Raw genomic sequence first — 14,541 nt, 5'->3', positions numbered from 1 at the left:
CCATACTAGCGGTAGCGACGGTGGTGTAGTGCTTCGCACGACTGCATCAGCAGCGTCCGCGTCATCGCTGCAGCAACGCCGCACCTGTCGCCGTTACTACCCCCTCGATCACTACTACGCGCGAAAACGCCGTCTGGAGGCGGCGTTCCCCAGCGTGGCGTTCGACCTCCAACTGGTGCGCCAGCTGGTCCAGGAGTCCCCGGAGCGCCGGCTGCTGATGCAGGATGCCGTGCACGCCATCCTTGCCGCCCACGGCCTCTTTCTCACCCGCTGGGAGGACTTCTCGCGTACTGAGCGGATGCACCTGCGGCGCCTCATGAGCTTGGCGGGCCTCAGCATCGTGGTCGCCTCCATCGCCCTGCGCGGACATCTGCGTGAGCTGCGTTTGGTGATTCCCTCTGAGGACCTTGTACGGCAGGTGTCCGCCGCATCAACGTCCGCGTCGTCCTCTGCCCCTGTCAGGCCACGAGCACGCGCTCGCACTGGAGAGTACGACGTGGAAGAGGGAGCAGAAACACGCGATTTGTACCCGAGCGGCAGTGAAAGGGATGACGACGACGCAGAGCATGACCAGGATGGCGACACCAACAGTAGGGATGAGGCTGCGCTGCGGAGCCAGCTCGTGTCCGCTCATGTGATCCTGCGGGCAGACCGCGAGTCTGGTCGCAGTGGAGCGGCCGAGGAGCTGGATCTTGATCATGAGGGGGATGGGGCCTGGTACAGCGCTGGCGACGAGGACGACGATGAACAGGGCGATGAAGCTCAAAGCCAGGCCGCGGCGCCGCTCTCGCACCTGTCAACTCGACACCAGCAGGCGGAGGCCGTGGCGGTGCTTCGTGTTGAGCCCAACCAGCCACTAGAGCTACAGGCCGCCCACGAAGCGGAGCGACGCCCGCTGTCGCTCACCGCCGCAGTACCGCGTGTTCGGTTTCATATGCCGTACAAGCAACGGAGCAAAGCCCTTGGCGGCTTCCTCGAGAGGTACGCGAAGACGCGTGGCACACTGGTCACGCGGTATCTGCTGCTGCGGCACACCAAGGTGCTCACACTTGTGTACGCGCCGCGGCTACCGACGGGGCCGCCCGCGCAAGGTCCCTGCCCCGTCGAGGCCACGGCTGCGACCGTGATAAAGAGAGAAGAACAGGGCGACTCGCACCATTCCGGTGAGGGTGTTGCGGTCGCAACGGCGGCAGCGGCGCCCCTGCCTCTGCCTCGCACGCTTCACTTCGAGCCCAGCGATCCGCGACTCCCCAAAGGCCTGTCCGCCTATTCAGTTAACACAGTGCTGGACGTGCTTGTGCAGGCTGCTCCGCACTACGCGGCGTCGGTGCCGCGGCTCATGCAGAGCATCGACGTTTCCACCCTAAACCGACGCGTCCTGCCGTTCCTGCGCCACCTCAAATACGTCCACACGACCGCAGTCGCTCAGCGTGGGCGGAAGCACGTGGGACTGGTGGTCTTGGTACCCGCGGAGGGAGAGATGCGCTCCGGCACGCTCAGCGACACGGCGAAGCAGGCTGTGCTGGACGCTGAAGCTGCCGCTGCTGCTGAGTTGACGAAGAGGGTTGCACGACAGCCCGTGCCGCCGTCTGCGGCGAGCGGCAAGTCGATTCCCTCGGATATGGTGTTGCAGAGCCTTCCGGCTGTGACGGAGGGCGCCCGTCGATCAACGTTGGGTGAGCGTCTCATCGAGGTGCATCCCGCAGCCACGAAGGCGGTAAATCGAGTCATGGCAGTGCGCAACGGCTACGCGCGGAGCTTGACGCAGCGCATGTCGCGGCTTCACCTCGAGCTGTGGTACCAGCACTACCGCTATCCCATCGACGGTGCGGTGCGTGGTGCGGCAGCCGGTGCGGGTGGCGTTCGTGTGCGGGAGATGTACGCTCGCATGTCCCTTAGCACGTTTGTAGTCGTTGTTGGTCTTCCACAGGCCGACCTTGGGCGTGTGATCGGCCGTACCGATGGCGTGTGTGGCTGGTCCACGCCCCTCCGTGATCTCCCGCCCAGTGTGTACGGATGGTGCGTACAGCGAGGAACGCAGATGCTGTTCGCGTGTCTGCAGGGGCTGCACGACCGTCGGCTCATCCGCTCAGCGCAGGGCGGCACCAACAGCTTCCTCTCCCCTGAGGCATGCGACGACGTTGCCTACACGCTAGAACCGCAGTGCACTGTGGATGGCTACACGCACTATTTCATGTCCGCCCCACCCACCGCCGCCGCGTCGCTGTACGCGTGCCTGCGCTACTGGATACCGTTCTGGAGCGCGATAGGGCGGCCGTCGCGCAGGCTCTCATCGCAGCTCCTGGAACTGGAGTCGAATGCTACGGTGGCGCAGGTGGTGGCGCTCTCCAAGGTGTTGCGACAGGACCCCAGCATGTTGGCAGCGCAACTCTACCAGAGCGGTGGGCTACCACTGGAGTTGCGGCGCACCACCAGCCTCGGCGACGTCGCCGCCGGCACGACGAGACGTGGAGCAGAGCTGCGAGGCGCGTCTGGCGGACGCAGCATCTTTTCCTCTGCCTCCCTGTTTGTACACGAGCGTCGCGGCCGTGCGGATGACGGAGAGAGAACTTGTCCGACGGCGACGACAGCCAGCGGCCGTCGCGTTGCGCGACAGCGTCCCCGCAAGGCGCCCCGTACGGAGATCAGCGGCACCACCGTTGCTGAGGCACTGGATCGCGCATTCCACCACTTTGCGCCTCTCAAGCGCGTAGAGGAGGTGGTGCGCCTTGTGCTGCGCGGCCGCAGCGTGCACCTCTCGCACCACCCACTCTTCTGTGTGCCAGCGACGCTGCCAGCAGTGCTGGTGCGGCGGCACGGAGGCGCGGAGGCTAGCAACACGCTTCTTTGTCCCTGCAGCGGTGGCGGTTGCGGAGGCGCGGCGACCCCTACGGAATTCAGTCTGGCGAGCGCTGGACAGGGCGGCGGTGCGTACAATCGGCTGGTGAACACGTCGACGATGCACATGGCAGTACTCGCAGAGACGCTGCGCGCTGTGCGGAACTCGAGCGCTACCCGTAGAGCCCGCCAGGTGCGGCACCCCTCGTCCATAGAGACGCTTCGTGAAGAGGTGGAAAGCGTGTACGCACCACGGGCGGCAGCTTCTACCGCTGCTGCTGCTGCTGCCACCACCGATGTCGCACCCGCGCAATCGTGCGCCGCCTCGGCGCCTCTTTCACCGCCTTTAGTCTCGCTGCCTCTGTCTCCGCATACGTCTGAGACGTGCTTGTCTTCTCCGGTGTCGTCGTCGTTGCGGCAGCTGGAGGGCGGCTTTGAGGTGGTCGCCGATATGCTGCGCATGATTGTCTTCTGTGACCAAGCCCACTACCGCGCCAGCGTCGCGCGGTCCCTCTTGACGGCACTGAACGCACCCTGGCTGGTGTCGCGTGCGCGCGCATACCTGCAGCGACTGCCGGTGTTTCGCCGGGTGCGGCAGCAGAACATCCGCGTACCGCAGTTGTCGCTCGCGCAGAGCCCGTATGTTTTACCGCTCAACGCACTGCGCACCGCACCACGCCCGTGCGCGAATATGGCTGTGCTGCACCAGTGGGCGCAGGAGGCGGACGCGGTGGGTGCGGCGGTCGCTGGAGGCCGCGAGCGCCCCGTGATGTTGTGGGCGCACGCGGAGATGAACTCGCTCCTCGCATTGGGTGCGCAGGAGTCTTTGCAGCGCACGCCGCCACTGGCGCTGGAGCTCCTTCATCAGCCCTCGATGGATCAAGCGCACATGTCGATGGCGATGAACGCGGTGCGGGAGAAGATGACGCGGCTTCCTTTGCCGCAGTTGGCGTGGCCGGCAGAGGCCGTTGCGTGCGAGGGGTTCCTGCGGCGTCAGCGCTCTGACGGCGCAGAGGGAACCGGGATCGGCGAGACAGATGTGGTGATGGACACCGTCGCCGCACGACGTGATGGCCAGCATCGCAAGCGGAAGCGCTCGTCCCTAGTGCGGGGTGGCAACGAAGAATCCAGCGGTGAGGAAGACAAAGACAACAGCAGCGAGAGCAGCGACGACGACGGGGACAGCGTTGCGGTGACCCGCGCAGAAGAAGAAGCTGCCCGTCAGCTGTACCCGGCCCGCACTATCCGCAACTATGGCGACCCGCCGTACTTACAGGATCTTCCGATCGACGGCCCTCCAACCGCGGCGGAGCAGCGCGCTGTCGAGGCGTGCCGTGAGGAGCTCAGCAGCGGTGCATTCGCATCGTTTTCGCCTCTCCGTCAGCACCATGACAGCAGCCACAGCCGTGATGGGTGTAGCTTGATACCTTACCCTAGCATCTTTCACCATGTGGACGGCAGCTGGCACTCGTACATGTGGCATCTCGTGGTGCATACTGTCTACCGCTACATCTTGCGTGTGCCGGGTATTCGCCACGTGGATTTGGAGGGGCGAGTGTTGGCGAGTGGTGTGGTGAGCCAGCGGGCGCTGTGGGCGGTGCTGCAGTTTTTGATTGACCACCAGCTTTTGTTGTGCCTTGAGGAGGAACTCGCGCAGCCTCTCTGCACCCCAGGCGGCGGCGTGCTCGGCGACCCGCCACGGCTGCGCAGTCCATTTGAGCTGCGCAAGCGCTCTCGGCCTGACGCCGCGCCGTCGTTGCCGTCATTGCCGTCGTCCCTGTCAGCAGCAGTCGGCGAGCGCGATATTCCATACCGGCGGAGGGATGACGATGCCTGGCTAGGCTGCACTCGAGGCAACTGCTGCTATCATCCTACCATACCGTTAGAAGGGCTGCGCCTCGCCATGTCCCCGCGTCTGCTCGACCCTTTGTCCCCGTAAAAAGAATTTTCTCTGCATCACATAAAATTCGATGCTGTCACAATCAGAGCGTGACGCGACCGGCCGCCGATTCCGCGGCGTGGGGAGGAGGAGCTCACTGGTGCCTTGCCGTAGCCGCAAAGGCCAGATGATGATCCCACGTCCTGCCGCCCTGTGGCGCTGGCCACCAATCTCCGCAAGCTGCTCGTTCACATGATCCTGCGGCGGCTTGGCGGCCATGTGGCAGACAGACTGCAACCACACCGCCACGGCTTCCATCCCCACCGCTCTACTGTAGGTTTCCCCGGGCCTGCCCCTCCACAAAGCAGCCCGACACCAAGACATGCGCAGCGTTTGTGAACTCTGTGCCTGCACGCGTGGCTCGGCAGGTCGCGGCGCTACCATTGCGGCGCTGAGGAGTTACCGTGTAGACCCGCGCCGCGCCCGCTGAGCCAACGGGGTTCTCAGAGGGTGGTTGGGCCCGCGGCCACTTCCACAAGAGGCCCAGGTTTGCACGCGTGGTTCTACAGGGGTCTGCCCCGGGCCCTCTTCTTCCCACCGCTATGGCGGGCTCGCTGGGCGCCGGGGGGGGGGAACAATGCGCCCGGGCTGCGCCACGCCCTCGTTGCTGATACGCTTGCGCCCCTCACGCCCTCCGCAGGCAAGGGCGTCGCGCCAGCCGCGCTGGCATACGCCCTCTGGGGGGTGGGGTGGGGCGCTTCGTGGGGCCCTTGGTGCCCCCAAAGGGGATGTGCACCCGCCTTGGCGTGTGCCGCCGCAGCCCACCGCGACCCCCCGCCGCACCAACGCGCCTGGAAAAGGGTCGCTGCCCTCGCCTTCCCGGCCTGGTCTTTTGTCGAGTGCGCGGCGTTGGCCGGGGCGTCGCCGTGGCTATGGGGGTGGTGGTGGTGGTGGCCGCGGCTTGGCTTGGCGGGGCAGGGCCCGCCAAAGGACCCCCCCCGCGCGCGGCGCTGCGCGAACCAAAGCTGCTCTATGACGCCAGCGCATGGGGGAACGTGGCTCGCCGAAACTGCTGGGGGGCCTTTGGGGGCTTTCACGCGAACGCGGCCGCACCCATCGCGGGCATCCCCCCCGACACGCAAGCAACGGGAATCCGACGAGATGCGGGGCCCCATTGCCCCTCGACAACGCAGCGCTGCTGCGCCGCATCCGCCTGCATCCCCCGCGCCCACGCGAGGAGGCCAACTTTCGTATTCGACGCGGTGTGTGTGTGTGTGTGTGTGTGTGTGTGTGTGTTCGTCGGATGGCGGTGTGGCCGCGGCGCGTCGGCAGTTCTCATGCGGCTGTACCGGCGTGGGTCCTTTCGGGGCACCGCACGCACACGCATCGCTTATGCGCAGCGTTCGCGTGCAGTCTCGCATCTCTCTCCCTCTCAGGCTGTGTGCGGGCTCTTCAGACGAGGATAAAGCAGCGGCATGCAAGCAGCGACCCTCTCGCCTCGCGAAGCGCCCATGCTTGCTGTGGGAGGATGGCGCAGTACAGACGGGCGCTCTGCCAGGACCGGCCGCGACGCCCTATTACAACGGTGCGCCCGCAGGCGGCGGCCAACTTGCTTGCAGCTGTCACACGGAGTGTCAGGGAGTGGGTCTGGGGCTTGAGCTGCTACGACGACATCTCGATGAGCTCCGTCACGGAAAGCGAATGGCCGTTGCTGCACCGGACTCGGTCTCCCTCTCCATGGTACTCGGCGCGGACCCTGCAACGGCGGGGGTGGGGTGTTGCGGCGTATTGGGGTGCAGGTGCCGGCGCTGCTAGCCCGTCGCGTGGGCCTCCCATTTCCGTACGCCTTTGGCCATTGCGGATGAGCGCACCGTGGCGAAGCTGACGAGCTTGCAAAATCGGCCACGCCAGAGGCGCCGACGCCGGCTGCGGAGATCACGACCTGATCTCCGGTCGCAGACGGCAGGGCGACATTCCCTGCTCCCCGCGCGGCAGACGCCTGCCGCCCCCGCCCTCGAGCGCAGGACCCTGGACGCGGCCCGCTGGGATGAAGGCATGCAGTCCAGCCAGGTCCGTGCGGAGTCCGTCGCGCAGCACGTATTCGACGAGAGGGCGAGAAAGGGCAGGAAGAGCTCGTTAGGCGCATGGCCCGATTCGGCGGCAGGACGGCTTGTCCCACGACGGCCAGGCGTTAGCGGCAGGTGATCGGTGGCTGTGTGGTTGTGCATGCGTATCCGTTTGCCGGCTTGTTCGCGGGTGGAATGCGGACGCGTCGAAAATGCAGAAGTCAATGACGATAGTGCCCAGCAGATGCAGCCCGTATGTGCCCGTATGCCGATGCGTGTGTGCGATGCAGCATGCAGGGTAGGCGCACTGTGGCACCTCTTCTCTTCAAACGCGAGACGGAGGCGGCGCGGAGGCACTCAGTCGCCGTGCGCGTAGACTTGCACGGGAAGGAATGGAACACATCCACGGAAACGGAGTGGTGGGCGAAACCGGGGCCGCGCTGAGAACAGAGAGGCGGTGGTGCTGATGGTGACCCTTGCGCTGCTGCTGCTGATGCCGACCGTGCCATCGCTAGTGTTGTTGAATCTCTCCACTGCAGGCGCAAGAGATTAGGACCTTCCTGCTCTTCATGCGCGTGCCTTTTCCATGTCTGCTCTGGAGCGACGCGAGAGTGAAGCATGTGCGCGTATGATGTGTGTGCGTGTGTTGCACGCCTGTGTGAAGCCGCGCCGCGCCTCAGGCATGTTCATGAGAGTGGTATTCCACTGCCTTCTCCTCTTCTCTCTGGTGTCTTATGCACTTCCCTTGTGAACTTCTAACGGACATCGACACCGACGCACACCCGCGCCCACACACGTACATCTTCGCCGACCTGGAGTTTTTCACTCCTCACTGTGTACCCTTTCTATCAGTGTTACTCCCCACCTCTTTCTGCGCACACGCCCACACCAGGCCAACTGCCATCATGCAGCTCCGTCGCGCCACCATGGAGGACATGTACGAGATGCAGCACAGCAATCTCCGTTGCCTTCCGGAGAACTACAACCTGCGGTACTACTACTACCATCTCTTGTCATGGCCGCAGCTGCTCTACGTGCAGCAAGATTACAACCGCAACACCGTCGGCTATGTTCTAGGCAAGATGGACGACGAGGAGGTGCCGGATAAAAAGCACGGCCACATCACGTCCTTGGCTGTGCTGCGGTCGCATCGCAAGCTCGGCATCGCGTCGCGCGTGATGCGGGCGACTATGAAGGAGATGGACGCCGAGTACGGCGCTCACTACTGCTCGCTGCATGTGCGCAAGACAAACGACGCCGCACTGCATCTCTATCAGGACACCCTCGGCTTTCGCTGCGTCGGCGTAGAGGAAAAGTACTACATGGACGAGGAGGACGCGTATCACATGAAGAGCTTCTTCCACCAGGCGAATCCCGGTTCCTACGTCGACGATCACAAGCGGCTGATCCGCAAGACGGTGCCTGGTGAGTTGGAAGGCGGCCCGGCCGCGGCTGGTGCGTCGTCGCCGGCGGTCGGCGGGCGCGGCGGGGACAAGAATGGCAAGAGGGGCAACGATAAGGCCGCGAAGGAGATCTCCGCGAAGGAGCGGGAGGCGGCGATGGCCGAGCTGCTGGGGCTGGAGGTGGGCGGCAAGGGCAGGGCCGCGGGTGGTGGTGCTGGCGGAAAAGGCAAGAGCGGCAACAGCAGCGGCGGCGGCGGGAAGAGAGGCAGCGGGCGACAGAAGTAGCCGGCCCTTCCTTCTTTCTCCATTTCGTTACAGCATGCCGTGCTCCTCTGTTTGATAACACGCTAAGCAGACTGGACTGTCGGTGTATACCCAGCCCCCGGCGTACACGCGCAATACATCCAACACGAGGCAGACCCCCCCCCCCCTTCCACACACACGCACACCACGTACACATACACACCTACGCGAAGTGGCGGCAGGCAGACTGCCCCCTCGTCACTCTACTGCCAACTTCTTTTTCTCTCAGCGTCCTCCTCATGAAGTCGTTCAAGTCGACACGGTGAGTGGTGCCCTGCTTTGCTGTCTCTCTGCTCTGCTCCGGCCATCTCGTCTCGTGGACAGCTTTCATGGAGTACGAGTCTGCGTGTTTGGTTGCGCCTGTGTGTGTGTGTGTGTGTGCCATGACCCTGTCCATCCTCATTTCACCTCTCCCCTTCTTCCACCCTTTTTCACCTTTGACGACTTTCACGCACCTGCGTGAAGGAAAACACGCAGAGTTCAAGAGAGAGCATGTTCGAGCCTTTGCGGGAGTTGTTCTTGGAGGACCCACAGGCACTCATAGAAGACGAGCGTGTGCTCGGTGAGAAGGCCGGGCGGCTGTTTGGCTTGCGCGACCTCAGTGCCTACGCCACGCTCGGCGGTGCCGTGTATCCACTGCTGCGGTGTGCCAACGATGGTGTCGTGCCGTGGGGTGCAGTGCACGGCGTGAATGGCTCCAGCAACGGCAGCGGGAGTACGCGGGCCACCAACTCGGCCTCATCTTTGTCCGCCGGTGGGGACGCTGGCCTCACATCGTCGTCGCTGCACGGCCAAGGCGAGGTGGATACGAGGTGGTGGTCATCGCTGGCGACTGCGACAGACGCGCGCCGGCGCTCTCGCCACGGACGTCGCTCTTGGCTTCAGCAGCTGTGGGCATCAGCGCCGCATCTCATACCGCACCTCGCCCACTGTCTCATCAAAACGGCGTCGTTTGCGCTGCCGGGCCTTCGCAGCGTGTTCCCAACTGCCCTACCGGGTGCACGGCGGCTGCTACTGGCGCGGCGGTCTCGCTGTGGTGGGCCTGAGCGTGTAACGGGTCTTAGCTTTCATCCCTTGTACATGTGGCTTGCGGTAGCGGTGGAAGAGGGCGGCGCCGACTCTTCAACGCGCGTCGTTGTTTACGACGTGGGCGAGGGGAGGGTGATGTGTGTGCTGACGCACGCCTTTCAGATGAAGGTGAGCTGGTTGCAGTGGAGGCCTCAGTCGCGTGATGTCCTGGCGGTGGGGTGCTGCGGCGGTGTGCTGCTGTGGAGACTGTTTGCGGACACCTCAGGAAGCGCCGCTGATGCACCTTGGCCCGCTACCAAGGCATTCGCGAACGCGGACGCCTCCGCACGCGCCTTGTTCTATCCCACCCGCAGCGGCTTTACCGTCACTGCCGGTGCCTTCGCTCATCAAGACGCGAACACTCTCGCCTGCGCAAGCGTTGGCGACACGCGCCTCGTTTTTCTCCAGTTGAATGAGCCGCCCTTTCAGCCGCAGGCGTGCGGCACCGTTGTCGTCCCCTCTGTCGACGGCGGCCTGGGTCAGGTGGTGTTCGATGACGATGACCTGTTCCTGCTCTGCACGGTGTGCGAGCACAGTTCCCTGGCGCTGGTGCGCATCCGGCCCTCACCCACATCTGCATCCGCCGCTTCGTCGGCCGCGGCGTTCCAGTCGTGTGTCGTGCCTACACCAGCCCCGGTGGACTGCGTCGTTCGTGCCACGGGTCTCGGACCTTCCTTGTACTTTATGAGCACCGCCAGGCTCGAGGGCGTCCTGCTCGCCCGCATCAACCCCTTCATCGGCGTCGAGGTCGTCTCGATGATCTCCACTGGATTGTACCGCGGCGTGGGTGGCTGTGTCACCGGCCTGGAGTGCAGCCGCCGCCGTCTGTGGATCCAGACAGAGACGAACCACTTGCTGGTGTGCCGGTGCGGGCTGCGGGACGGTGCCATCTCGCTAATCCCTATAGGCGTGGCGGCGATAGAGGTGGTTGCAATGGCGTCCTTCGCAGGGTGCACGACGGGCTCTCTCTTCGCAGGGGTGGAGGTCGACGGCACCATCCACTTTCTTCCCTCGTATCATGGCTAGTATCTCGAGGGGCACGCACAGGCCCAGACACTCATGCACGCTGCCGTGTGGCGTCCGCGCCAGTAGCTGACCTCGCCGATGAGCCAGAGGCATGCAAGGATGTGTGTATACTGACAACGTGGGTGTCTGCGCGTGTGCCTCGAATATCGCAAGAGGGGTCGAGGCGACGATCAGCAACGCAAGGAGAGCGCTAAGGAAACCATAAGCACTGCCACCACCACACTATCATCGCCACAGAACTTCATAAAGTAGCGGCAGAGCAGAGGTGCACATGCGGAACTTATCGACGGACCCGCGTCAGCTTCAGGAAGACCGCATGAAGACGCACGGGGAGGGGGCCCCTTACGGAGCAGAAACGTCGCGAGGCCAAGTGTTGTAGGGCAGGTCGAGAGGTGGGTGAGCGACTTGCTGCTCTTCGGAGTTGCCCACGAAGAGTCGAGCGGATCGGTGGATCTGTGGGCTCAGGTCGCTTGATGATTGCCCTCTGGAGCCTCCTCGATCGCCTCTCCTCTGCGCTCTCTCGGCGGGGTGTTTTGGCGTGTTTGCGGATGTCTCGTGCGCTCCTCACGCTGTTTGTCTGCTATCCTCCCGTCTCTGTGTGTTCCTCTCTCTCTTCTCCATTCTCTCGAGCGTGCATAGCCCCCCCCCCTACTTCCCTAATAACAGAGAGGTGAGGCACATCGAAATGGCGTACCCTGAAGACGTGGTGGTGGTGGTGGAGGGGCCACTCCTGAGGACTCGTCGGGAGACGGCCTGCTCAAGGTGCTGTTCCCTGAGAGGCGGCACCATCGCCAACAAGGCGCGAGCGAACGGAACCGCCAGCGGAGTACGACTCTACCGGTGGAGATGCTGTACTCCTCGCGCCGCAGTTGGGAGGGGGCGGTGATCTACATGCAGGCAAGGCCTCCCGTGTGGAACTCGACACGCTCTGCCGTCGCTACCTCCCCCACCATGTGACGCCTCGCTGCGATGCAATATGCCGTGCTTGGCGGCGCGAACGGGCTCGTGCTCTTCGCCAGCAGGTCGTGGGTGCGCTGTACCTTCCACATGTTCTGCGGTTGCATCGGATTGCGGGAATCTTGGAGGAGGCGTGGGACAGCATGCCCGCTGTCTTGACCGCGTGCGGTTCTGCGCCCTCAGCTGGCGTACCGTAGGCGACACGTCGCAAGCTCCGCGCGGTGGGGCCGGGCTTATCAGTCTCTCACAGCGCATGCGCGCGACAGCAGTGGTACAGCGAGGATGGTGACCTGCACATGACCGTCCGCTGCTTCGCACATCACCTGCCTGTACGGTAGCAGATCGGCCGGCAGCGGCCGCTTGCCTCCGGCCTTGGCGTACACGAGGCACCCGCTTCACGGCAGAACACCCTCGCCCCCTCCCCTCCCCCCAGTTGGGGCAAAGGTGTCGCCCTGGTGACGGGCCATCGCCACCCCTCCCCATCCTGCATCCGCAGAAAGCAGCTGAATGGGTTTGAGCGGCAGTGGGTGCGAGTCTGGCGCTGAACACGTTGTGTTCCTCTACACAGCCGGTCCACTGAATCCTGCCGACACGCAACTCTGCGCCGGGCTCGTCTCTTGCCCGCTCGCATGTGAAGGACGTGGCGCTGCCACTTGCGAGCGGCACCCTTACCCCGCTGTGCGAGGGCCGGAGGAAGATCACAGAACGACTGTCGGAGGAGCAAAATCCGTTGCAGGATTACGATGGGGTGATCTGTGTTTCGCCCCAGCGAATTCTCTCGCGAAAGGCAGCTGCAGCCTCAGGGAGCACCGACGACGTATGCGCCGACACCGCCGAAGTAAATCCCGGGCGAGAGAGCCTCATCCACCCTCTGCATGCTGAGCGTTGCGTGTGCCCTGCTCTTTCCATCCTCCTCCACCTTTCCGTCGATGTTCTCGGAAAGGAAAGGTGGGTGGCCAGGACTCGAGACATCAGGCCAGCATGTGGCCAAGTAGTTCTCCTCCAGGGCTCTTGCAGCCACCCCTGCAGCTTCGCGAGTTAGGTGGTGAGCGGCACAGCTGCGAAGCGTATCACAGAAGCTTCTCTTCTCATTGTTTTTCGTGTGTCGGTTCGCGCGAAGCCATTCATCGTGGGCACTCGACTCCCCGCCTCTGACAAATGGGAATCGAGGATGACGGATGACATGGCGGGTGTGGTGGGGCAGTGACCACACCCGTGTGTGTGTGTATGTGGCACGCTGCGTGGCCATGCACGCATGTCTGTCTCTTTCTCTGTGCGCAAGCTTACGTGTGCACGTGTTCGATGTGTGCCACGTGCACGTACACGTACACGCCACCGTCGCACAGCCGATGCTCCACGTCTCCTTTTCCCTCCTCCCCCCAAACACGCACATGCGCACATGCACGCCTGTGTATAGAACCACAAGCGGATGTGTACTCGGGGGGGCAACCACCCTCTCATCACCACACACACATACACACACACACACACCGACAGACACCGAGAATGTCAAGTGCACTCGACAGCATCACCGCCGCCACGAAGCTGCGGCGTGCGGAGATCGATGTGCAGCGCGAGCTAGAGGCGAAGCGCGAGGAGTACAATAGACGCATGGCACAGGTGAAGGAGGGGGAGGCGCAGTTGGCTGCCGACCGGGCAGAGCTGCAAGACACGCTCGTGCAGTACTACAAGTTCATCCAGGAGAACGAAATCAAGCGTAGCCGTGCCATGAAGAAGGTCGCCATCGAAGAGAAACAGCGCAAGGAGCGGGAGGCGTATATTGCCCAGCTTACGCAGCGCCTGCAGGGGCTGGAGCTGAAGCGGGATGAGATGAAGACGCAGTACGAGGACATCGAGAAATACCAAACGTTCTTGGAGGAAGTGCTCTCCCGCAACGACGGCGACGAGTACCAAGAGCCGCGCGACATCATGAAGCGTTGGATGACACTGTGCGACAACACTAGCGTCCTGCAGGCGCGCAAGACACAGCTCGAGGAGGATCTCCTGCGCACACGCAGCTCCCTCAACCTGGCACGCCAGCGCCGCGGCACGGAGAACATCGCCCTCCAGAACCAACTGAACGAGATGCAGATGTCTTTCGAGTCGCTCCAGAAGGCCATCAAGGCAAAGCAGGACAAACTGGACCGCGTGATCAAGCAGAAGAGCTCGACGACGCGCACAGTGAGCCACGTCAGCATGGCCACCGCGAACCTGTACGACCGCTGCGTGTCATGGGTGCGCGACTACTCGGGTCGCGGCAAGGTAGAGACACTGCACAGCAACGTACTGCATCAGCTGCACGTCATCTGCGACTGCCTAGAAGACTTCCAGAGCATCATTGTGCAGCATCAGGAGCAGCAGCGCCAAGTGGCGGCGCAGCAGGCAGCAGCCGCAGCCGCACAACAGGCGGCGGCAGCAAAGGCGGGTTGAGTGGCGCTCGATGCTGATGTGTGAGTGTGTGTACATCATGTGCCGCCTGTCGCCTTCAGTTGCCGTCTGTCATCGGCTCCTCTCTCTTTTCGACGGACTTGTGCGAGGTGCTCTTCGCTGCCCCGGCCGTGCCTCCGCCCAGCCGCTGCCTCTTCTTCACTGTGTGCGCTGCTACCCTTTTCCGTTGTGAGCTTGTGCAAGCACGCACACAACTGCATGTGACGTGCTTGAGCATCGAGGGACTGGCTAGATGCGAGAGGTCAATGTAGGCGGTGGAGAAGTGGGGCAAGAGGCAGCGGCTGGGCGGAGGCGTGACGATGCAGGCTCGCTACGAGTTGTGCTTCCACGTGTACACCGTTACTTCTCCTTCCTCCACCCGCTCCCCACGGCTTCCCGCTCTCCGCCACTGGATGTATACTAGTCCCCTCCCCAGAGAGACGAGGTGCCTTCACGGCCTTCTCAGTGCCTTCTCCGCCTTGCTTCTCTCTGCTGTCTTTGCCTCCTTCCCCTCTGGGCCCTCTCTGGGGCTCGCTGGTTCGGGCTGGTCGCTGTGGCTGCCGTTGTTGTGGTC

General features: G+C 63.6%; 4 protein-coding genes across 4 annotated transcripts in view; all 4 read left to right on the top strand.

Annotated features, from left to right (window-relative positions):
• The window catches only part of LMJF_13_0270 (conserved hypothetical protein), a gene marked incomplete at both ends in the record, with an annotated part of 5,262 nt that extends 485 nt beyond the window's left edge, over positions 1-4,777 (top strand). Inside the window, one exon of the mRNA XM_001681719.1 lies at positions 1-4,777. This exon is cut by the window's left edge and continues 485 nt beyond it. Coding sequence (XP_001681771.1) covers positions 1-4,777 — 4,777 coding nt within the window.
• Positions 4,778-7,688: 2,911 nt separating this feature from the next.
• Positions 7,689-8,471, top strand: LMJF_13_0260 (putative N-acetyltransferase subunit ARD1; the record flags this gene model as incomplete). Its single annotated transcript, XM_001681718.1, has 1 exon — positions 7,689-8,471. The coding sequence occupies one exon, from the start codon at positions 7,689-7,691 to the stop codon at positions 8,469-8,471; it is 783 nt and encodes a 260-aa protein (XP_001681770.1).
• Positions 8,472-8,981: 510 nt separating this feature from the next.
• Positions 8,982-10,583, top strand: LMJF_13_0250 (conserved hypothetical protein; the record flags this gene model as incomplete). Its single annotated transcript, XM_001681717.1, has 1 exon — positions 8,982-10,583. The coding sequence occupies one exon, from the start codon at positions 8,982-8,984 to the stop codon at positions 10,581-10,583; it is 1,602 nt and encodes a 533-aa protein (XP_001681769.1).
• A 2,463-nt stretch (positions 10,584-13,046) lies between these two features.
• Positions 13,047-13,970, top strand: LMJF_13_0240 (conserved hypothetical protein; the record flags this gene model as incomplete). Its single annotated transcript, XM_001681716.1, has 1 exon — positions 13,047-13,970. The coding sequence occupies one exon, from the start codon at positions 13,047-13,049 to the stop codon at positions 13,968-13,970; it is 924 nt and encodes a 307-aa protein (XP_001681768.1).
• Positions 13,971-14,541: the final 571 nt, after the last annotated feature.

This window comes from Leishmania major, chromosome 13 (genome assembly GCF_000002725.2).
Source record: "Leishmania major strain Friedlin complete genome, chromosome 13".
NCBI classification, from domain to species: domain Eukaryota; phylum Euglenozoa; class Kinetoplastea; order Trypanosomatida; family Trypanosomatidae; genus Leishmania; species Leishmania major.
The sequence above is the reverse complement of the archived record's forward strand: the minus strand, read 5'-3'. Positions and strand labels throughout refer to the sequence as shown.